The sequence below is a fragment of the Erinaceus europaeus genome, chromosome 7 (genome assembly GCF_950295315.1).
Source record: "Erinaceus europaeus chromosome 7, mEriEur2.1, whole genome shotgun sequence".
NCBI lineage: Eukaryota > Metazoa > Chordata > Mammalia > Eulipotyphla > Erinaceidae > Erinaceus > Erinaceus europaeus.
Genome location: NC_080168.1, coordinates 116,757,999 through 116,780,547, shown reverse-complemented (window position 1 = coordinate 116,780,547; position 22,549 = coordinate 116,757,999). Strand labels below are relative to the sequence as shown.

At 42.7% G+C, this 22,549-nt stretch overlaps 1 protein-coding gene across 2 annotated transcripts in view; it reads right to left on the bottom strand.

Annotated features, from left to right (window-relative positions):
• SENP1 (SUMO specific peptidase 1) overlaps positions 1 to 22,549 on the bottom strand; it is a 59,486-nt gene that overhangs the window by 18,443 nt on the left and 18,494 nt on the right. For both annotated transcript variants that reach the window (XM_007516230.3, XM_016185224.2), the window contains 6 exons: positions 18,372 to 18,531; positions 15,559 to 15,730; positions 8,640 to 8,743; positions 8,270 to 8,559; positions 5,150 to 5,204; positions 2,230 to 2,268 (listed from right to left, as the gene is read on the bottom strand). In XM_007516230.3, coding sequence (XP_007516292.1) covers positions 2,230 to 2,268; positions 5,150 to 5,204; positions 8,270 to 8,559; positions 8,640 to 8,743; positions 15,559 to 15,730; positions 18,372 to 18,531 — 820 coding nt within the window. The remainder of the gene's footprint in view (positions 1 to 2,229; positions 2,269 to 5,149; positions 5,205 to 8,269; positions 8,560 to 8,639; positions 8,744 to 15,558; positions 15,731 to 18,371; positions 18,532 to 22,549) is intronic.

Below are 22,549 nucleotides of genomic sequence, written 5' to 3'. Positions count from 1 at the left end.
TCAACAAAGGATCACAAGCCTTGTAGGCATGAGACACTAGGATTGCTCCTTAATACCAAATAAAGTGTGGAAGAGTGTTCTGGTCTCGGTCTCTCTCTCTCTCTCATAAAACAAGCATATAAACACTTCCAAAAAACGCAATATGGGGGTTTCAGATAGTCTTAAAACTGGAGACTAAAGCAATGGCACCTACTTCCTTCTAGATTAACAGCCAGTTCTGAAACACAACTCCATTTAGCTTTAGCAACTGCAAAACTTAGATCTCAGCATAAAAACATTCCAACTAAAAGGAATTACATATAATTAATTGAAAACAATATATAATATTTATATAGTTAATTAAAACATATATATATATATTTTTTTTTCCTTTTAAATTGACTTTTACTGGAGTTGAAGATAGCCCACCCATTACAGTGCACACATTACCATGTGTAAGGCCCCAGGTTCCAGCCTGGTGCCACAGAAGAGCACCAAAGCCCCAGAGGAATCTCCATGTAATAGTACAATGATGTGGTGTCTCATATGAAATAGAAAGAATTAAAAAGCTGGTTTGGGCCTGGTGGATTCATGCATGTGTGAGGCCTAGCAACACACACACACACACACACACACACAAACACACACACCACTAATTTGTAATGAGGAAGTGTTGTTTTACAAGATTGTTGTCTCAACAACAATTAATTAAGGGTATAATTTTGCATCTCCCGAAAATATACACTGGTACCTTTGCCTGTTACCAAAAAGCCCTCTCCCTCCAACACAGGGTACTGGGCCCCTAACTCTCTTAATAACATCAGATCAGCAAGTCTAAGCTAAGGGTTCATATCATATGTGTCACTCTACGCCCTTAACTTTGTTTCTTAAATTCCACATGAGTGAAATCACCAGGTATTTGTCTTTCTCCTTTTGTTTCACTTAGTGTGATGCCCTCCACCCCCAACTAGTTCCATCAATTATAACTGAATTTTATCTTGGATGGAGCTTGAAGAAATCATGTTAAGTGAGATATGTCAGAAACAAAAGGATGAATATGGGATGGTTTCACTCATAAAAAGAAGTTGAAAAACAAGATCAGGGGCTGGGTGTTAGCACACCTGGTTAAGCACATGTTACGACAACCAAGATCAGAAGGGAAAACACAAAGCAGAACTTGGACTGGAGTTGGATATTGCACCAAAGTAAAGACTCTGGGGTAGGAGGGAGGGTTCAGGTCCTGGAACACGATGGCAGAGAAGGACCTAGTGGGGGCTGAATGGAAATGTGGAAAGCTGGGAAATATTGCACATGTACAAACTACTGTATTTTACTGTGGACTGTGAACTATTAATCTGTCTGGCTGAGCTTCACTGACGGGAGACAGATGACCCGGGACTCATGGCTGAGCTGTACGCAGTAGCTCTTTATTCATGCAGGACGCAGCACAATCTAAGCCGAGCTAAGCTAAACTAAACTAACTAAAAACTATAATCTTGTCCTTATAAATATACTAGCCCAGTAGAGTGGGAACAGGATGTGACGCAGAGAGGGTGGAGAGAAAAGTGACTGGTGAAAATCAGAGTGTGACAAGGAGAGGGGGCGGAGCAAAAACATATCATGAACCAGTGGGTATTGAACCAATGCCCTGGAGGGAGGGTGGTACTTGTTAACAGCGGTTATGTAAATAGAATAGTGTTAAGCAGGGGGGATTTAAACCAAATGAAACAGAAGGGGTTTTTAAAAGCATACCAACATTAATCTCCCAATAAAGAAATTAAAAAAAAAAAATCCAACAACTTGTAAAATGGATAAAAGCTTAAAACTTGAATCAGACGTAAGCTAGTTAGGAAGGGTAAATAATTACTGTTGGGCATTACGCCAGGTGCCCTGCTCCATAGCTGATGCTGTGGTCTATCTACATAATCACTGTTTTGCCTGAGACCCGGCCTGCCTGCAGGGCATTGGCTTATCCCATTGGGTAGAACTTTGCAACAGCGGCTGTGGAAGCTCTCTACCTTCGAGCTCTTTTCTTTTCCCCAGCCCCTTCCCTAGCCATTTCCTTCTCCCACTTGCCAATTCAAAAGATATAAAGGCGCTGTCTCTGATCAATAAAGGCATTGCATTGCGTTCCCGCCCCCCACGAGTTCCTGCTCTCTCTCCCTCGACGCCAGCTGGGCAGATTATGATTTCAAGTTGGTGAAAATTAATTAATGGAGACAGGTAAATGAGACCAAAACAATTACTTACAGTTCTTTGATCCACAGTTCTGCTTGGAAAAAATTGGGACTGGGAAGAAAAAGAAAAATGTAGTCAGTGAGCAGAAGGTTTATGAGAAAATTCAAAATTATTCTCACCGATAAAATCAATCATTTACATAGCTTACAAGGAAGTTTTACAACAATCAAATAAATCAAAGTTAACTAAATTACACAAAATAATCATGCTTAGGGACTAAAGGAAAACAAATTACTTGTATACATATTAGTTCAAAAGATGGCCCAAATTTCAACAGAAAAGCCTAAGTTTGGCATAATAGCTTACTCGCACAAGACAAGACTCTCTCCTTCTCTTTATCCCTTCCTTCTCAATTTTTCTCTTATCAAATTAAAGGGTTTTTTAAATTATTATTATTTCTTTATTGGGGGCTTTGTGGTGTGGTAGCACACCTGGTTGAATGCACATGTTCCAATGTGCAAATGCCCAGGTCTGAGCCCCTGGTCTCCACCTACAGGGGAAAAGCTGTGCAAGTGGTGAAGCAGTGCTGCAGGTAGGTGTCTCTTTCTCTCTCCTACTCTATCAGCCCATTTCTCTTGATTTCTGGCTACTTCTCCCATCCAAGTACTAACCGGGCCCGACCAACCCTGCTTAGCTTCCGAGGTCAGACGAGATCGGGCATATTCAGGGTGGTATGGCCGTAGACGGTTTCTGGCTACTTCCATCCAATGAAGATATTAAAAATTAAAAGAAAAAAGAAAAACTTCTAAAGTGCAACTTTACCACAGTGACATGAAGCTTGAAAAAGGCAAGATCAGAACGTAAGCATGATTCCAAAAAATGGTATGTAGAATAAAGAATTCAAATTAGAGAGGCCAAGCAGTGGCGTAGCAGGTTAAGCACACATGGTGCAGAGCGCAAGGACTGGTGTTAAGGATCCCGGTTCGAGTCCCCAGCTCCCCACCTTCAGGGGATTTGCTTCAAGGCAGTGTCTATCATTCCCTCCCCCTCTGTCTTCCCCTCTTCACTTCTTTCTGTCTTATCCAACAACGACAGCACTGACAACAATAATAATAACTACAATGACGATAAACAACAAGGGCAACAAAAGGGAAAATAAAGTAAAATATTTGAATATATATATATATATATATATATATATATATATATATATATATATGAATTCAAGTTAGTGCTGGGGAGACAGCATAATGATTATGCAAAAAAAACTTTCATGCCCGAGGCTCCAAAGTCCCAGGTTCAATTTCCAGCACCACCATAAGCCAGAGCTGAGTGGTGCTCTGATCTCTCTGTATCTTTCTCTCTGTACTTCTTTTTTATTAAAATAAGAAATAGGGGTCAGGTGGTGGCGCACCTGGTTAAGCACTCACATTATCGTGCGCTAGGACCCAGGTTCAAGCCCCTGGTCCCCCCCCACCTGCAGGGGGAAAGCTTTATGAGTGGTGAAGCAGAGCTGTAGGTGTCTGTCTGTCTCTCTCCCTATCTGTCCTTCCTTTCTCAATTTCTCTGTCTCTATCCAATAATAAATTTTAAAAATTTAAATAACAAATAAAGTATATTTTTAAAAAAGAATTCTAATTGTAATGCCTCCCTGAGAAACTATGTAATTTCTAAAATTATTTAGAGTTCAGAACACACAGGACAAGTGCAAAGATGCAGAAAAACTTAGATGAGAAAAACAACTTATGGTCAGGGATAGATAGCATAATGGTTATACAAAGAGACTTTCATGCCTGTGGCTCCAAAGCCCCAGGTTCAATCCCCCACACCACCATATGCCAGAGCTGATTAGTGCTTTGGTTTAAAAAAAAAAATTAATATCATTCTAGTAACTGAATTGTCATGGCTCTGTAGGCAGGACAGAGCAAAAACTAGAAACAAACTAAGCAGTAACCTACTGGACTGCAGAAGTTCTTCAAGTTCCCTAGAGATCACAACTAGATAAGAGATTTAAAAGAAACAGACTACTGCCAGGGCTAAGCTGATATGGTGCTTACAAAGCAGGCAACATGAACATGGAATATGAAGGAAAGTGCGTAGCTTACTGATAGGTGTCCAGCAGAGAGCAGAGACATGAGGGTCCCAAACTTCTACCTGGTTCCTTCTCTCACCTCCAACACATCTTGCCCAAATGTAACCTCATTAAAGAACTGGCCTGATAACCCTCAGAGAGATAATGACACCGCCCTAAGCGGTCCGCAAATACCCAGCTTTATTTTTCTTCACGGTATTCGTCACTAGGCCTCTGTTTACTGGTTCACTATGTGCCCCTCCCACTCATTACAATCACAAGTCTGAGCTACTTTAGAGCAAGACATTTATTCTGCTCTGCCAATCCAACACCTGGACAAGTGCTCACAATCAACACCTCTAAAGAGACAGTTCGCAGCAGGAAGTGAGTCTATGAAGGAAGTGCTTTGTGACCTGTTAGGGGCTTGATGTCTGTCTGATAAGCCACCCCTGAGGAAGTTTAGTGAGGAGTCAGTCAGATATGCATTTTGGAAAAATCGTACCAGTAATAGAGTGGAAGACAGACAGACAAAAGAACAAGGCAGAAAAAGGGGTTGGGAGACATGGAAGATGAAAATGAAGAACAAAATTGAGTGGGGAGGGGTACCTGGGTATTTACTGATTAAAAAGAAAAAAAAGGAGAAGGAACGAAGGAAGGAAGGAAGGAAGGAAGGAAGGAAGGAAGGAAGGAAGGAAGGGAGGGAGGGAGGGAGGGAGGATAGTGAAGGGAAACAACCAGAAGGATGAACACTGGATGATCTTATTTGTAGATGAGACTCAAAAATAAAGCAAGTGAAAATACAGGATAAACTATGAAATGTTAATTAAAAGATCAGAAAGTTACTGATAACTCAACACACAAGAGAGAGCTGTGTATCTCTCAGTGAAGAAATTCTTTAACAAGAGGGAAAACAAAGCTTACCTGGGAGTTGGAGTCTGGGAATCTTTCACTGTGAGTAAAATCACCGAGTCTGAGCCTAGACAAACACACGTGTTTCATTATTAATCTAACTGCACAGTCTGCCTTCGAGATGGCTGTCGTTTAAGCCCCCACATTCTGTTATACTCTACCCCCCACCTTGTAAGGCAGCCACACTCCGAAACCCAGGTCTACATGCCCCTTAGCGTCTAGCCCTCATCATGCGTGTTGCTGCTTTTTGTTTCTGGGGAACCACATGTCAAGATTTCTCACAAGTCGTTGGTTCCTGAATAACCCTGATAATAGAAGAAAGAAAGAGAGGTGCAAGGGGATCCCAGGTGAAGGGGAAAGGAAATGAAGGGCTGTGGAGAGAAGGCAAAAAGAGAAAAAGAAACAGCTACAGGAGAAACAAACAACAAACTCGAAAAAGGACCACGTTTTTACCGTTCTGTCATTTAAGCTGCGGTGAGAGAGGAAGGAATCATGTCACCTTGCAGCACGACGGGGAGACCTGCACAACAGCTCACGTGGGCAGTGCGCTGCGTCGAGCCCCGCCCCCACCACACTGGGGGACACGGGTGCTATGGTCTCTCTTCACATCCCTCTGCCTGTCTCTAAAGACCACAATAACAGCATCAGAATCTCACTTAGGATCGTTCTAAAACGCCAATGGCAAGGCTGAGGAAGATAGCAGGAGGCTCCAAGTCTCAGGAAACACGAAAGGGAAAGGGAAGGACTGTTCAGTGCAGCCTGTATGCCCCATGTTAGCTGCACCGACCACAGAATGTATGTTTCTGCGTTCAAAGGCTCGTTTCATTTTGATAGTTCTCAGTAAATCAACTCAGTTTCATGAAAATGTGTGATCAACAATTTTAATCGGGGGGGGGGGGGCAAACAATTTTAATCCTTAGGTGAAAATTTTAAGGAATATATTGTTTTTAAATCAAATGGCCCGAGAAGGGTTAGAAGAGAGCCTTAAGACTCTTCTTGTTGAAACACCTACTCAGGTGGCGCAGTAGATAAAGCATTGGATTGTCAAGCATGAGGTCCCAAGCTTGATCCCCAGCAGCACATGTACCAGAGTGATGTCTGGTTCTTTCTCTCCTCTCTCATGAATAAATAAATTCTTTTTTAAAAATTTTATTTATTTATTTATTTATTCCCTTTTGTTGCCCCTGTTGTTTGATTATTGTTATTATTGTTGTCATCATCGTTGTTGAATAGAACAGAGAAATGGCGAGAGAGGAGGGGAAGACAGAGAGTGGGAGAGAAAGACAGACACCTGAAGACCTGCTTCACCGCCTGTGAAGCGACTCCCCTGCAAGTAGGGAGCCGGGGGCTCGAACCAGGATCCTTAAGCCAGTCCTTGTGCTTCTCACCACGTGCGCTTAACCCTTTGTGCTACCGCCAGACTCCCCAATAAATAAATTCTTAAAAAAAAAAACACCTACTCAGAAATTTGTTTTCAGTTATAAGCCTAAACACAACCCAGAAGCATGATTATAACACATATCTACAGAAGGGGAGAACTAAGCAAACAAAAGTACCATAGCAAATGCTGAATTAGTGTGAATGCTAAGAAACTGACTATTTTGGTTGGTTCAAACTAGCTAGAGCGCTGCTTCCATGCCGCTGGGGAAAGCTGAGTCAGCAGGGCACCAGAGAGCTCCGTGCCCCAGGCCCCAGGCCCCAGGCCCGGCAGCAGGGACTGAGAGGGGCTCTGGCTCTCTCATATGCAGTGAAGACAACTCTCAACACCATCAGGGTTTCTGTTACTCCAGGTCAACTTTTTTTTTTTTTTTTTCCAGACAGAAAGTGACAACAGAGAAGGGGTTGTCTGGTGGCGCACCTGGTGAGCACACATGCTACAATGCTTAAGGACCCGGATGCGAGCCCCAAATCCCCACCTGCAGGGGGAAAGCTTTGCAAGTGGTGAAGCAGGGCTGCAGCTGTCTCTGTCCCTCTCCTTCTCTCCCTCCTTTCTTGATTTTTCTGTCCTATTGAATAAAAATTTAAAAAATTAATTATTAAAAGGGGGAGAGAGGTGCTCCAAGCACTGCGAATCCCCTGTTGCAGTGGGAGTCAGGTTCACACCTGGGCTGTGCGCATGGCAAAGGGACTCTCACTAGCCCAAGAATACTTTTTGCAGCGGGTGGGGGCTACCAGGGTTATTAGGACTCAGTGCTCAAAGGATTCCACCACTACTGGTGGCCATTTTCTTCCCTCTAGATAAGAGGGTGAGAGACGGACAGAGATGCCACACCACCGCTGCACTGCTCATGAAGCTTAAGACTGTACTCATGCTCCTTAGCAGCGGCCAAGGACAGGACCCTGGGTCCTCCTGCACGGTAGGTAATGTGTGGGCTCTACTAGGTAAGCCACCTCCTGGCCTCCAAAATAAATCCTGACGAAAGGAAACTGCCTCTCAAGCTTGCTGACAACTAGTATAAAATGCACAGGCCTATTGTCCATGGTTTATATGTACTACCTGGCTACGTTCTTTCAATGAGTCTTCTAAACTCCCAGTACTCGTTCTCATTGCAAAGTACTAGAAACAGAGCGAGCACTGAAATACCCAGGCTGAATACTCTGAGTCCAGGCTCTGCTCAGGATGTTAACCTTTTAAACAAAACAAATACTGCATCAAATGATTTGCATCTCCACATGAGAAACTACTGTAAGCTACCTGTAGGTTTAGTTTACTACAGGCATGGCTGACCGCGAGAGTTAAGGCTTTAACAAAGATGCCTTACTTGTTAATTATGTTATATGTGTATCAGAACCTTGCCTGAATTCACACTGATCCAACAGACAATTAGTGGCTGTCAAGGTTGGACCATTTGGAGGAACACCATTTTTTTTTTTATTGTTGTTGTAGTTATTATTGTTCTCTTTAATGCTGTTGATGTTGGATATGATAGAGAAATGAAGAGAGGAGGGGAAGAGAAAGAGGGGGAGAAAAGAGAGACACCTGCAGACCTGCTTCACCACCAGTGATGCGACTCCCTTGCAGGTGGGGAGCTGGGGTCTCGAACCGGGATCCTTACACCGGTCCTTGCACTTTGTGCCACCTGTGCTTAACCCGCTGTGCTACCGCCCGACTCCCTACAAGACCATTTTTACCTTCAGATGGTGTATTCGAAGCCGGTAAGTTATCTGGTTGACTTGTTAGAGAGTGGGAATGCTGGGACTGACGGAGAGGATCAGAATCTTTGGATGTAAACACAGCAGCAGCATCGGGGGTGCCAGACGCTAAGGAGAACACACTATGACACAGCTGCTCGCTGGCAGTCACAATGCTGGCAGATCCAGACGATGAAGTGTCAGAGCCGGTGAGCTGAGCGGCACAAGAATTTCCATTTTTAAACAGGGGCTCTTTCAAAGTAGTTTTACCCACACTAAGACATCGAGACCTAGCAGGAGAAGAACACAGTGTTAGTATCAAATAAGATGTAGAATTAAACTGATGTGAAATATGTGTCTCCTGACTCACAGGTGTAAAGGGAAATGCGTTGTGGGCTTGGCTACAGCAAACTGCTTCCCGGTGACCATCTGGAGCAGCTGTCTGTAAATTTCTTTTTCTTCTTCTTGAACGGTCTGTGAAAGAAAAAAGAAAAACTTAATATGGTGGATACATACGGTGGAATAATATTCAGCTGTCAGAAAAGCTGCAATCTTGACTTCTATTGCACTGTAGAAGAAACTGAAGGGAGTAGTCTGGGAGGTGGCACAATGGATAAAACACTGGACTTTCAAGCATGAGGTCCTGCGTTCAATCACTGTCAGCACATGTACCAGAGTGATGTCTGGTTCTTTTTCTCTTTCCTATCTTTCTCATTAATAAGTAAAATATTTTAAAAAAGAAATATACTTATTAAAAAAGAAAAGAAAAGAGTGGTCTGGGAGGTGGCAAAATGGATAAAGCACTGTACACTCAAGCATGAGGTCCTGAGTTCGGTCCCTGGCAGCGCATGTACCAGAGTGATGTCTGGTTCTTTCTCTCTCCTCCTGTCTTTCTCATAAATAAATAAAATCTTTTAAAAAAGAAAAGAAACTGAAGGGAAATGCACAATTTCCCAGCAGGAAACAATCAGAAGGATAAATACTAAACGATCTTATTTGTAGGTGAGACTCAAAAACAAAGCAAGTGAAAATACAGGATAAACTATGAGCTTTTATTATTTCAATAGATCTAAGATCTCAAAGGTGTGGGGGGGGTGCAGAAGTGGAATGAAAAGTCTTGGGGACTCAGTGCCCTATGGTGGAGAGAGATGACAACTTGGGCGTAGTGTGAAGACTGCTGACACCTACCTTGGGGAGATGTAAAACAACACCCATGTGGCAATAACAATCTTATAAAGAAACATTTCCTCTATAAAGTGATTTGGGAAAAACAAAGCAACAAAAAGCATCCACACATGTCCAGTGAGGCAACTGTTCCTCAGAGTAGCATCTAGACTCTAGAAACTCAGCCAGAGCTCAGGCAGTTCCTCAAGTTAACTATGAATTGTAGCTCACTAAGGATGTTCTAGTCAATCATAAAGTAAATAGAAGAATTGATTCAATCCCAGATACTATCTTTTGGATGAATGTGGGCTGTATATGTAAGGAAAGGTGCAAAGACACTATAGGATATGAGGCCAGAAGGACAGCAGAGGAATTGTCCCCACCAGTGTTCTCACACGAGTCCTCTGATCCCCGTGGACACCCCTTCCATGCTTAGAGGGTGACAGGCTGGGAGAAAGTGAGAAGCAGAACGCTACAGTGCTGGTCCACTGTTCCTGATGCTCCCTGGGCAGGTGCTCCCACATGAGGGGTAACCAAGGGCTAAGTGTGAACACTACTAGGTGAGCTACCTCCCATGTACCTGCTCCAGAATTACTTGTTTATTTGTTTATTTATTTTTGCTTCCAGGGTTATCTCTGGGACTCAGTGCCTACATTACAAATCCACTGCTCCTGGAGGCTATTTTTTTTCCTTTTTGTTGCCCTTATTATTGCTGTCATTGTTGGATAAGACAGAGAAAAATCAAGAGAGGAGGGGAAGACAGAGAGAGGGAGAGAAAACAGAAGAAAATTAAATAAAAATAAATTACTAGGAGCAGATCCACTGTACAGGTACCAACCCCAGGGATCATCCTGGTAGCAAAAAACAAATTAAATTAAATGTTGCTCAGTAAGTTGCAGGTGTGGGGGGGCAGCACATAATTGAACAGACACTACTCCTATTGTTACCTGTTACTCCTGTTGTTGACATGCTTCTTGTCACTAGTGCTTTTTCTCTCCCCAACAGAAACCCATCAGCTTTATAATGTGTTACCCAGCAGACCTTCTGCAATCATGGGAACACTATACCCGGCTATGTTCAGTGTGCAAGCCATGACTCAAACGGTTAATGAGTGATTAGTGTGACTAAGGAACTAAGTTGTTTTCTGGTATTTTCTTTGAATTCGTTCAGTCTTCCTTCTTTAATGTAAGTAAATAGTCTTCATGAGTGATTCTTGCAATTCTACAGAAAGTAGTTTTTCTTCCAGTTGGTAAATTCCTACCCATAAAACTTTATAATGGGGAGAGTGGAGTCTTATATGCTCATCTGAGTTATCAGTAATATCTAAGACTAAACAGCTAAGCAACTTATTCAACGCTGTTTGGTCCATTAGTTTCATAAGATATGGACTGTCCAAGTTTCTGTAGTGTAGGTGGCCTGCCTTTCTTCCTTTTAGTAAAGAATTCCTTGGGAGTCGGGCAGTAGCGCAGTGGGTTAAGCTCAAGGACTGGAGGAAGGATCCCGGTTCGAGGCCCCGGCTCCCCACCTGCAAGGGAGTTGCTTCACAGGCGGTGAAGCAGGTCTGCAGGTGTCTGTCTTTCTCTCCTCTCTGTCTTCCCCTCCTCTTTCCATTTCTCTCTGTCCAACAACAACTACAACAATAAAACAAGGGCAACAAAAGGGAATAAATAAATAAAAATAAATATTAAATATATATATGTAAAAAAAAGAAGAAGAAGAAAGAATTCCTTATTTATGAGAAGGAGGAGAGAATTCAGATCGTCACCCTATCACATGCAGGGTCGGGGATTAAACTGAGGCCAGTGACTTAGCCACTGTGTGACATGCTTCTCATAGCAGAACAAGACCAAAAAGTAACTGATAAAAATTCCTGCACTGCTCACAGGACAGACTCGATCTTTGACATCTTTACTGTAAAAGGAAGGAGAACTCCAGCTACATGTCCTCCCATACACAGCCTATAGTCTGTAGCACTGTCTGGAAGGGAAAAGCTACTCAGTCAATGTCCTCAGGCTGTCAGTGGAGGCAAAAGGAGAAAGAGCAAGAAATTTCTGGGGGTGAATGGTCTAAAGGATACTGATGATCCCAGAGCAGCCACATGGGCAAGTGAGAATTGGGAGACTTTTTTTTTTTAATTTTTTTAAACCAGAGCACTGTTCAGCTCTGGCTTATGGTTGTGCAGGGGACTGAACCTGTGACTCTGGAGCCTCAGGCATGAGAGTCTGTTTGCATAACCATTATGCTATCTACCCACTACCGAGGTAGGCTTTTATTAAGTTTTGTCTTCTTGCCTACCAACTGCCTAGGCTCCAACAGAAACACAAGTCCAAGGTGGCTCTGTGGTGCAATGGATAGTGCATTGGACTTCTAGTGACAAAAACAAACATAAGTCTTGCAACTACAATAATTTAAAAAATTAGGAGGCCCGACAATGACACGCTGGGTTACGTGCACATAGTACTAAGCACAAGGATCCTGGTTCGAGCCCCCTGCTCCCCACCGACGGGGGGGGGGGGGGGGGCACTTCACAGGCGGTTAAGTAGGTCTGCAGGTATCTATCTTTCTCTCTCCCTATCTTCCCCATCTCTCTCAATTTCTCTCTGTCCTATCCAAAAAAAATTTTTTTAAATGACGGCAAGAGCAGTGGATTCATAGTGTAGGCACCGAGCCCAGCAATAACCCTGGAGGCAAAATAATAATAATAATTTAAAAAATCATAACATACCTATATAAGAACTAAGACACAGGAGCCAGGAGGTGCCACACCCAGTTGAGTACACATGCTACAATGAGCAAGGACCTGGGTTCAAGCCCCCGTCCTTGCCTGTAGGGGGACGCTTCAGAAGTGGTGAAGCAGTGCTGCAGGTTGGTCTCTCTCTTTCTCCCTGTCTCTATCCAAAATAAACACATGAGTATATTTTAAAGAAGTGATCATTAATACCTATCTGGCACTAAATTCAACAGTGCAACATGATATAGTGGGAAACAAACCTCGGCTGGGGAGGTGGTCAGTGGCAGAGCAGACTCCCAAGGATAAGGTCCCGAGTTTAGTTCCTGCTCCCACATGTTCTTTCCCTCTCTCGCTCTCATTAATAAATGCATGTTTGTTTTTAAGAAAAGTAAATCTTGTGGTCCAGAAGGTGATACAGTGAATAAAACACGAGACTGGTGCATGAGGTCCCAAGTTCAATCCCCAGCACCACATGGACCAGAGTGATGTCTGGTCCTTTCTCTCTCTCCTCCTATCTTTCTCATGAATAAATAAAATCTAAAAGAAAAGGGGAAAGGAAGGAAGGAAGGAAGGAAGGAAGGAAGGAAGGAAGGAAGGAAAATCTTTTCAGAACTGGCACTAAACTCTTATGCAAATTCTGAATATTTTAGATTTAAAACACATTTAATTTTTTGTTATCTTTATTTATTTATTGGATAGACAGCCAGAAATTGAGAGCAGGGGGAGAGGGAGAGAGAGAGAGGGAGAGAGAGGGAGAGAGAGAGAGGGAGAGAGAGACCTGCAGCCCTGCTTCACCACTCACAAAGCTTTCCCCCTGCAGGTGGGGACCAGGAGCTCGAACCCAGGTCCTTGCTCACTGTAACATGTGTGCTCAACCAGGCGCACCACCTTGTTCAATACAAATTTAAAGTAGCCAAGTGTATGTATGTGTACGTACACACACACACACACGTATCATAATAGCTATGCAAAAGACTATTATATAACAGAAAATACACCAGACTAGATTCCTGCAGGACATCTGGGTTACAGGCTGGCCATTTATTCATTTATTTACTAGCTGTGAAACCTCTGACCTTGATTTTCCAAATCTGTAAATGAGTATTACCTCAGCTCTACCTATTTTACGGAGTTAAAGAATTAAAATTAATACATGAGGAGAGCCGGGGACATAGCATTGTGGTGATGCAAACAGACTCTTAAGCCTCTTAAGCCTGAGACACTGAAAGTCCCAACACAATGAACCAGAGCTGAGCAGTGCTCTGGTAAAATAATAATGATGACGATGGTAATAGTAATAATAATATATGTATGGCTGGACAGTGTGCTGCTTTGCCACATGCGACCCCGGCTCCAGACCAGCCCCATGTGAAGGAAACTTGGATGCTGTGGACTCTTTTTTCTTTTTCTTTTAAGGCTTCCGATTTCTATTACGATTATCACATTTCCTTTTCTTTTTATTATTTTTTTAATATTATTTATTCCCTTTTGTTGCCCTCACTGTTTTATTACTGCAGTTATTATCATTGTTGTTACTGATGTCGTCGTTGTTGGATAGGACAGAGAGAAATGGAGAGAGGAGGGGAAGACAGAGAGGGGGAGATAAAGAGACACCTGCAGACCTGCTTCACCTCCTGTGAAGTGACCCCCCTGCAGGTGGGGAGCCGGGGCTCGAACTGGGATCCCTATGCCGGTCCTTGCGCTTTGCACCATGTGCACTTAACCTGCTGCGCTACCGCCCACTCCCTACATTTTCTTCTCTTTATTTATTTTAATAAGAGAGAGGGAGAGAGATCAGAGCACTGCTTAGCTCTGGAGTATGTTGGTGTGGGAGATGCAACTGAGAACCCGGAACCTCAGGCAGGAAAGTCTCTTTGCAGAACCATTATGCTGTCTCCTCAACCTCTGTGATCTCTTTCTTTCTCTCTCCATTTATCTATCTAGAAAAATAAAAATAAAAACGGTGTCTATATAAATGTACATGTTACTGTTCCTTTCTGTCTTCATAGCAGCCAGTATAAAGCTGGTAAGATGTGTGGTGCTTAATGGAAAGGGCATGAATCAGCTTATTTCCTCTAGCATGACTTAGGCTACTTTGTATTTCTTTAGGCTTATGGAATGACTATAGCGACCCAAGTGCCAGTCAACATCTCTTTAGAGAAAAGCCTATGGTCCGAAAGGCTGATTCACAGTGCTGTGAATATTGAACTAATGCATTTTCTTTCACTTATCTCTTTTTTATTGCCCCCCAGGGTCATCACTGGGACTTGGTGCCTACAAGATGAACCCACCACTGCTGGCGGCCATTTTTTTTTTCTTTCTTTTTTGTTCTTTATTTAATAAAGCAGAGAGAAACTGAAAGGGAGAGGGGAATTGGGGAATTAAAGATACCTGTAGTACTTGCTCCACAACTCCAAAAGCTTCCTTCCCCCTGCAGGTAGGAAGCTGGGGCTAAAATCCTGGTCCTTGCAAATGACGACGTGTGGGCCAGGTGCACCACCAGCCTCCCCCCCCATTTTCTTTCATATTACGGAGGAAGAATTGCTCCTAGTCAGAATGAAGTTCAAGTAATTTTAGTAAATCTGATAAGTTTAACAGTTTTGCCGCATGAAACACAGAATCCTAAAAGAAAATGAGACGGTTTAATATAGTAGTGGCCATTCTGGTAACTCTAAAGATTAAATAGTTGTCCAACAGAAATAGAAGATTTAAAAAAAAAGTCCTGCTGGATAATTTTTTTTTGAAATTATTTTTACTAGATAGAGATAACCAGAGATTGAGAGGGGTGGGGGGGAGGGAGGGGGGGAGGGTGGGTTAGCAGGGGCTCGAACCTAGGTCCTTGCACCCTATAATGTATGCACTTAACCAGGTATGCTACCACCTGGCCCCGACAAATATTTTTCTCTTCTTTTCTTTTTAAGATTTTATTTGTTTATGAGAAAGATAGGAGGAGAGAGAAAGAACCAGACATCACTCTGGCACATGTGCTGCCAGGGGTCAAACTCTGGACCTGATGCTTGAGAGTCCAAAGCTTTACCACTGCTCCACCTCCCTGACCACCAAATAGTTCTTTAGAACAGGTGATAGTAATCAAAAATAATCAATAAAGAAAAAAGCACACAAACTGTTCAGTAAATACAATGGCTAATAAGCATGTAAGTCAAAGGGAACAACTGGTATAATGTAGGATTAGATCCTAGTCTTTAGTCGCTTTACATTTGTTTGTTTGTTTGCTGGTTTTCAGAGACGGACCTGAACACGACTCCAGCCTATTTTCCACGCGGCTCCAGGACCGCAAGGCCCCACGGTTACAGATCTCAGGCTCCACCACCGCGACTGGCGACCTGGAGTCACCTCCCCAACGGCTAGCAGCTTTTATTACAGGTTTCCTTACCTCTTCTGCTGTGCTAACATGTCGCCTCTGAGTTTTCTTGGGACTCAAATGGTTTCGACGAAAAGAACCACTCCATGACGGACTTGGAATAGGTTTAATAGGGAACGACTTTTCATATGCAGACGCGTGGCAGTGATGGTTGGACTTTCCCATAAATGTGTTTGACAATCCACTGAAAAAGTTTTTCAAAGAAAATAGTATGTGAGAAAATCTCGCCTAGTGAGTATTTTAACACTCTTAATAACAAAAACACAGCATACTGGGGGAACATACAGGGAATGATACACGGGTTGTGGTGTCAGGTTCTCATGATGGAATCTTTATGTCTGGAAAATCATGCAATTATCAATCATACAGAACTGCACTTCTCAGAACCACAATCTCTAAACTCCATCTATCAGAAATCATATAGTTGTGTGGTATGACAGTTTCACGTCAGACTTTTTAAATTTTCCTTCTGCCTACAGAGTTATCTCTGGGGCTCGGTGCCTGACACTACGAATCCACTGCTCCTGGAGGCTATGTTTTCCTTTTTGTTGCCCTTGTTGTTTATTGTTGTTGCCGTTATTGTTGTAATTCTTGCTATCACTGTCATTGTTGGGATAGGACAGAGAGAAATCGAGAGAGATGGGGAAGACAAAGAAGGGGAAAGACAGATACCTGCAGACCTGCTTCACTACTCGTGAAGCAACCCCCCGGGGGGCTTGAACCGGGATCCTTATGCTGGCCCTTTGCACCATGTGTGCTGTATCCGCCGCACACCACTCAGCCACCCACATTAGACCTCTGAAGGCCTGGGTCCTGGGCATGCCAACACACATATTTCTAGTTACTCAAGGAAGCCCCTCTCCCTAACTCTGTGGAGGAACTGTTTAAGATTAAATATAAAAGACAGAAAAAGTTGAAGGCTCTCAACTAAACTGTTCAGTTGAAGACTAAACTTTGAAAGTGCCTGAAAGGCCAACGAAGAGCTCCCATTCATTCCTCATTAAAAACAACCAGAGGAGACTGTATTGGACTATATCATTCTGTGCATTCTCCTGGGCTCTCTCTTCTAGCCTAGACTCACCTCCTCTTGTCTCTTTCTGTGTGAAAAGACCGGCAAAGCCCCAGAAAAAATAACAAAGAATGAAAAATGAGGACAATAACTGTCAGGAATGCTGGCGCAAGCAAGCGCCCAAGCCCACGTTGATTATTAGAAAAGAAATGCCATCAGGTAGTTTCCATCAATACCACAAAACTTAGCATTAATTAACCTGAAAAACGAAAGCATCTCACAACAGTAGAATTTTAAAAGTCATATACTGTTTTAAAAATATTTTACTGTCATCTGGGAGGTGGCGCAGTGGATAAAGCATCAGACTCTCAAGCGTGAGGTCCTGAGTTCAATCCCCGGCAGCACAGGTACCAGAGTGATGAATAAAAAATTTAGAAATGGGAGTCGGGCGGTGGCGCAGTGGGTTAAGCGCACGTGGCGCAAAGCGCAGGGACCGGCGTAAGGATCCCGGTTCGAGCCCCCGGCTCCCCACCTGCAGGGGAGTTGCTTCACAGGCGGTGAAGCAGGTCTGCAGGTGTCTATCTTTCTCTCCCCTCTCTCTCTGTCTTCCCTTCCTCTCTCCATTTCTCTTTGTCCTATCCAACAACAAAGCAACGTCAACAATGGCAATAATAACCACAACTAGGCTACAACAACAAGGGCAACCAAAGGGGGAAAAATGGCCTCCAGGAGCGGTGGATTCATGGTGCAGGCACCGAGCCCAGCAATAACCCTGGAGGAAAAAAAATAATAATAAAATAAATTTTAAAAAATTTAGAAATTTACTAATATTATTGTATTAAAACAAAGTACTGAAGGAAAAAAATTCTAGGCCAAATTTATATCTGACGTTAATAATAATCAGTTTAAGTGTGGTGAAGGAATAGCTAGAACTTTTGAAGTTAAGTAGGACAGAGTTCTTTGTGACTAGTGTCTAGAAAGTATCAGATCTAGCAAGGTAAGACCATGCGGTACAGATCCACTTTGGCTTAATCAGATCTCTGCTCATGTAAGAGTCTGTAAAATGTGCTAGTTTCTTTACTCAAGTTCAGAAATAATGATCACTTTAAGATTTCTATCAGCACTTTCCATGAGGTGGTGCAGTAGATACTGGACTTTCAAGCTTGAGGTTCTGAGTTCAACTCCCAGCTTCGTATGTGCTTCCATCAAAAACTCTCTTACGGTAAGAGTTAGCTGTCACCAAAATTCAGTGCCAAGTAGGTCAAGAGTTGAAAGACAGAAATAGATGTACCCATCTCTCTATGGTTTAAGGTTCAAAACCAGTAATCTCTTTTACAATGTAGCTGCCTTGTAACTTTTTTTTTAACCAGAGCAGTGCTCAGCTCTGGCTTGTGATGGTACAGGACACTGAACCTGGGACTTCAAAGTCTCAGGCATGAGAGTCTCTTTGTATAACCATTATGTTCTCTCCCTCACCCCATAACTGTGTTTGTCTGCTTATAACTGAGGAGGAACTTAAAAAATGAACAACCGGGAGTAGGGCGGTAGTGCAGAGGGTTAAAAACAAGTGGTGCAAAGTGCAAGAACCAGCATAAGGATCCCGGTTTGAGCCCCGGGATCCCCACCTGCAGGGGAGTCACTTCACAGGCAGTGAAGCAGGTCTGCAGGTGTCTGTCTTTCTCTCCCTCTCTGTCTTCCCCTCCTCTCTCCATTTCTCTCTGTCCTACCCAACAATGACAACAATGACTACAACAATAAAACAACAAGGGCAACAAAAGGGAATAAATATTTTTTAAAAAAAAAATGAACAACCTACCTTGAGGTCTTTCGAGTTTCCAGGTAAAGACTTCGGCTATTTCTGGATTTTTGTAAAGTTGAACCTGACACAGGAGTGGAATTTCTCCACTGGCCATTTGCACTCTGGCCGAAGGATCGTAGGTCTCCTGAGCCAAGGAAACTGTCTGAGGAAGGGTTGTCTAAAAGAATAAAAGCTTGAATCAATCAAACAAATACCTCGAGCTGCTTCTCCACATGAGTGCAAGAATATTCAACACAGTACTTCCAAAGAAATGTGGCTTGTCACCATGCCTCTCATATAAAATAGATCCCATTCTCAACTGCCGGCAAAATCTGCAGTGAGGGAACGTCTACAAACTATAATTGATTCAGCCATACTAACCTGAAAAGTGATGAGGAGCTGAATCCTGCCACAGCCATGTGCCTTATGTGCATCAATGTGACTCCGTGGTGTCCACCAAAAGTCAACATTTTACCCCAACTATATCTTGCAAGCACTCCCAGGCCTGGGCCTGAAAGAAGGTAGGCCAGACCAGTAAGAAAGCAGGTGGAGGGCCAAGAAGTATCGTAATTCAAATGAACAACAATTATTGCTTAATAAGCAGCCGGTGCCACTAGTTTTTAATTACCATGTTTATGACTTAAGGGTTCTTAGAGAAGGAGATAAGCTAACCGCTGCTTATTCTTGGGGGGTAATGGAAGGCATGACCCCTATGCATCTGGTCCTGGAATCGCTTTCAGTCAATGCCGTAGCAGACAGACGCATCAACACGCAAATGGTCGCTACTTCAATCAGGTAAGTGAGGACTGATCGCTTATTATTTGGATTTTACGGTTTATAACTTCCAAGCTGGGAAACAAAAGTCTCTGGAAGCTTCAGCTAAGAGTAGAGTAATTACTAGACCCACTTGCACCTTCAGCAGGATTAGACAACTCAAAGAGCGTGTTTAGGTGGTAGGCTACGGAACTCTGAAACATCAATGGGAAAGCAAGAATGATAATTCTCTACTTCCTGAATTTTTCTATTAGGTTGACATTCTGAAGACTCTATTTCAAAGTATCTCAATAAAGAGCCTTACACAACATTATATACTTGAGCTACTTAATGTCATTTTTGGTATGCTGTCAAAAAGTAAGGGAGTTGATCAAATGGTGTTGGAAAAAAATGGGTTGAAACATGCAGAAGAATGAAACTGAACCACTAAATTTCACCAAATACAAAAGTAAATTCCAAGTGGATCAAGGACTTCAATGTTAGACCAGAAACTATCAGATTCTTAAAGGAAAATATTGGCAAAACTCTTTTCCTCATAAATTTTAAAGACATCTTCAACGAAATGAATCCAATTACAAAGAAGACTAAGGCAAATATAAACCTATGGGACTACATCAAATTAAAAAGCTTCTGCACATCAAAAGAAACCAATACCCAAACCAAGAGACCCCTCACAGAATGGGAGAAGATCTTTACGTGACATACATCAGACAAGAGGCTAATAACCAGAATATATAAAGATCTCGGCAAACTCAACAACAAGAAAACAAATAACCCCATCCAAAAATGGGGGGAAGGACATGGACAGAATATTCACCACAGAAGAGATCCAAAAGGCTGAGAAACACATGAAAAAATACTCCAAGTCTTTGATTGTCAGAGAAATGCAAATCAAGACAACAAGAGATACCACTTCATTCCTGTGAGAATGTCAGAAAAGGTAGCAGCAGCAAATGCTGGAGAGGTTGTGGGGCCAAAGGAACCCTCCTGCACTGCTGGTGAGAATGTAAATGGGTCCAACCTCTGTGGAGAACAGTCTGGAGAACTCTCAGAAGGCTAGAAATGGACCTACTCTATGATCCTACAATTCCTCTCCTGAGAATATATCCTAAGGAACCCAACACACACATCCAAAAAGATCTGTGTATACGTATGTTCTTAGCAGCACAATTTGTAATAGCCAAAACCTGGAAGCAATCCAGGTGTCCAACAACAGATGAGTGCCTGAGCAAGTTGTGGTATAAATACACAATGGAATACTACTCAGCTATAAAAAATGGTGTCTTGACCGTTTCAGCTGATCTTGGACGGACCTTGAAAAATTCCTGTTAAGTGAAGTAAGTCAGAAACAGAAGGATGAATATGGGATGATCTCACTCTTAGGCAGAAGTTGAAAAACAAGGTCAGAAGAGAGAACACAAGTAGAACCTGAACTGGAATTGGCGTATTGCACCAAAGTAAAAGACTCTGGGGTAGGTGTGGGGGAGGGGGGTACAGGGCCAAGAAGGATGACAGAGGGCCTAGTGGGGGTTGTATTGTTATATGGAAAACTGGGAAACGCTATGCATGTATGTACAAACTATTGTATTTACTGTCGAATGTAAAACATTAATTCCTCAATAAAGGAATTAAAAAAAAAAAAAGTAAAGGAGTTGATAATTTATGTTTGTACTTTCTTTTAGTCAATCAGGATTACCAGGACTTATGGTGAACTAAAGAGGAGAAAGAAGTGGCCAGGAGTAATAGTCCTACCGCTGGCTTACCAGTGGGTGCACATAATCTAGCATCTAAATTGAGTTCACTTTCCAAGAAACTATAATCAGGCCCAGGTGGTGGCGCAGCTGGTTGAGCACATGTTACAATGCATAAAGACCCAGGTTCAAGCCCCATCCCCACCTGCAGGGGGAAAAGCTTCACAAGTGGTGAAGCAGTGCTGTAGGTGTCTGTCTCTTTCCCCTCACCTCCCCAATTCCTGGCTCTCTATCCAATAAATAAATAAAAATAATTTTTTAAAAAAGAAACTATTATCTTTTTTTTTCCTTTATACCTATGAGTAGCACCTACCACTATTAAAGATAGAAATAGGATGCTAATGAAAAGGAATCTCACTAAAGGACCAGAGAATTGCTATCTTTACATGCAAAGTAGTAACTGAAAATCATTCTCCCACACATATGGCTAGTATTTGACTAGAGACATCTAATAAGAGATGAAGATGACAAAATGTCTACTTTTCTCTCTATCTTCCCCATCTCTCAATTTCTCTCTGCACCAGCAATCAAAAGAAAAAAAGTGGTTGCTGGGAGTAGTGGATTTGTAGCACTGGCACCAAGCCCCATAGCTAACCCTGGTGGCAATAAAAAAAAAGTCTGGGGGCAGGGATGGCATAGCATAATGGTTATGCAAACAGACTCTTATGCCTGAGGCTCTAAAGTCCCAGGTTCAATCCTCCGCACCACCATAAACCAGACCTCAGCAACGCTCTGGAAAAAGTAATAATGGTAAGTCTGAGCATAACTTAAGTTACTTAAGCAAAAGTGTTGTAATTTTCTACAAGTCTGACATACAGAGGACCTCAGTTCTAAAGTTTTGGGCTTACCTATATTTATTTTCATCTAGGTGGAGGAGAGGCTATGGGGGGCGGGGGCGAAGCATAAGATGAAGGCAGGGGAGGGATAAACTGGGGACCCGCGTCTAGTCCAATCAAGAGGTCAAGGCTCATGATGACTCACCACAGAAATCAATGTGGGGATTACAGGGAAAAAAATATATAAGACGGAGGGAGCTTGTAAAGACAGAACTCTAGGACTTGTAAATAACTGGAATGAGTATGGCAAAGAGATGAAGTATTTTAAAGTACAAGAAAAAAAATTATTTGAAGAAAATATAAGAAAAAAGGACCCTGGTCTGGGAGGTGGTGCAGTGGATAAAGCATTAGACTTTCAAGCATGAGGTCCTGAGTTCAATTCCCAGCAGCACGTGTACCAGAGTGATGCCTGGTTCTTTCCCTCTCATCCTATCTTTCTCATAAATAAATAAATTAAATATTTAAAAAGAAAAGAAAAAAGTGTACAAGAACTAGAATAGAACTGGCACAGGAGAGCGCACACTCTGCCACATGTGAGGACCTGGATTTGAGCCCCTGGCCACCACGCGGGAACACCACACCAAGGGACCTTGGGAGAGCAGTGAACAGTGAGGCGGTATCTCTCCTTGTCGCCCTCCCTGTCTTTTGCCCCTTCTATCTGGAAGAAGAAAAAATTGTCTGTTGGGAATGATAGAGCTACAATGACAAGAAGACCCAGCAAAGCCATGACAGCAAAGAGAAAAGGAGAGAGAGAGGAACAAAAGAAGGAAAAAGGAAAAAGTATACAGACCAGGGTCTGGGTGTTGGTCCACAGGAGTTAGGTCAAGTCTTTGGT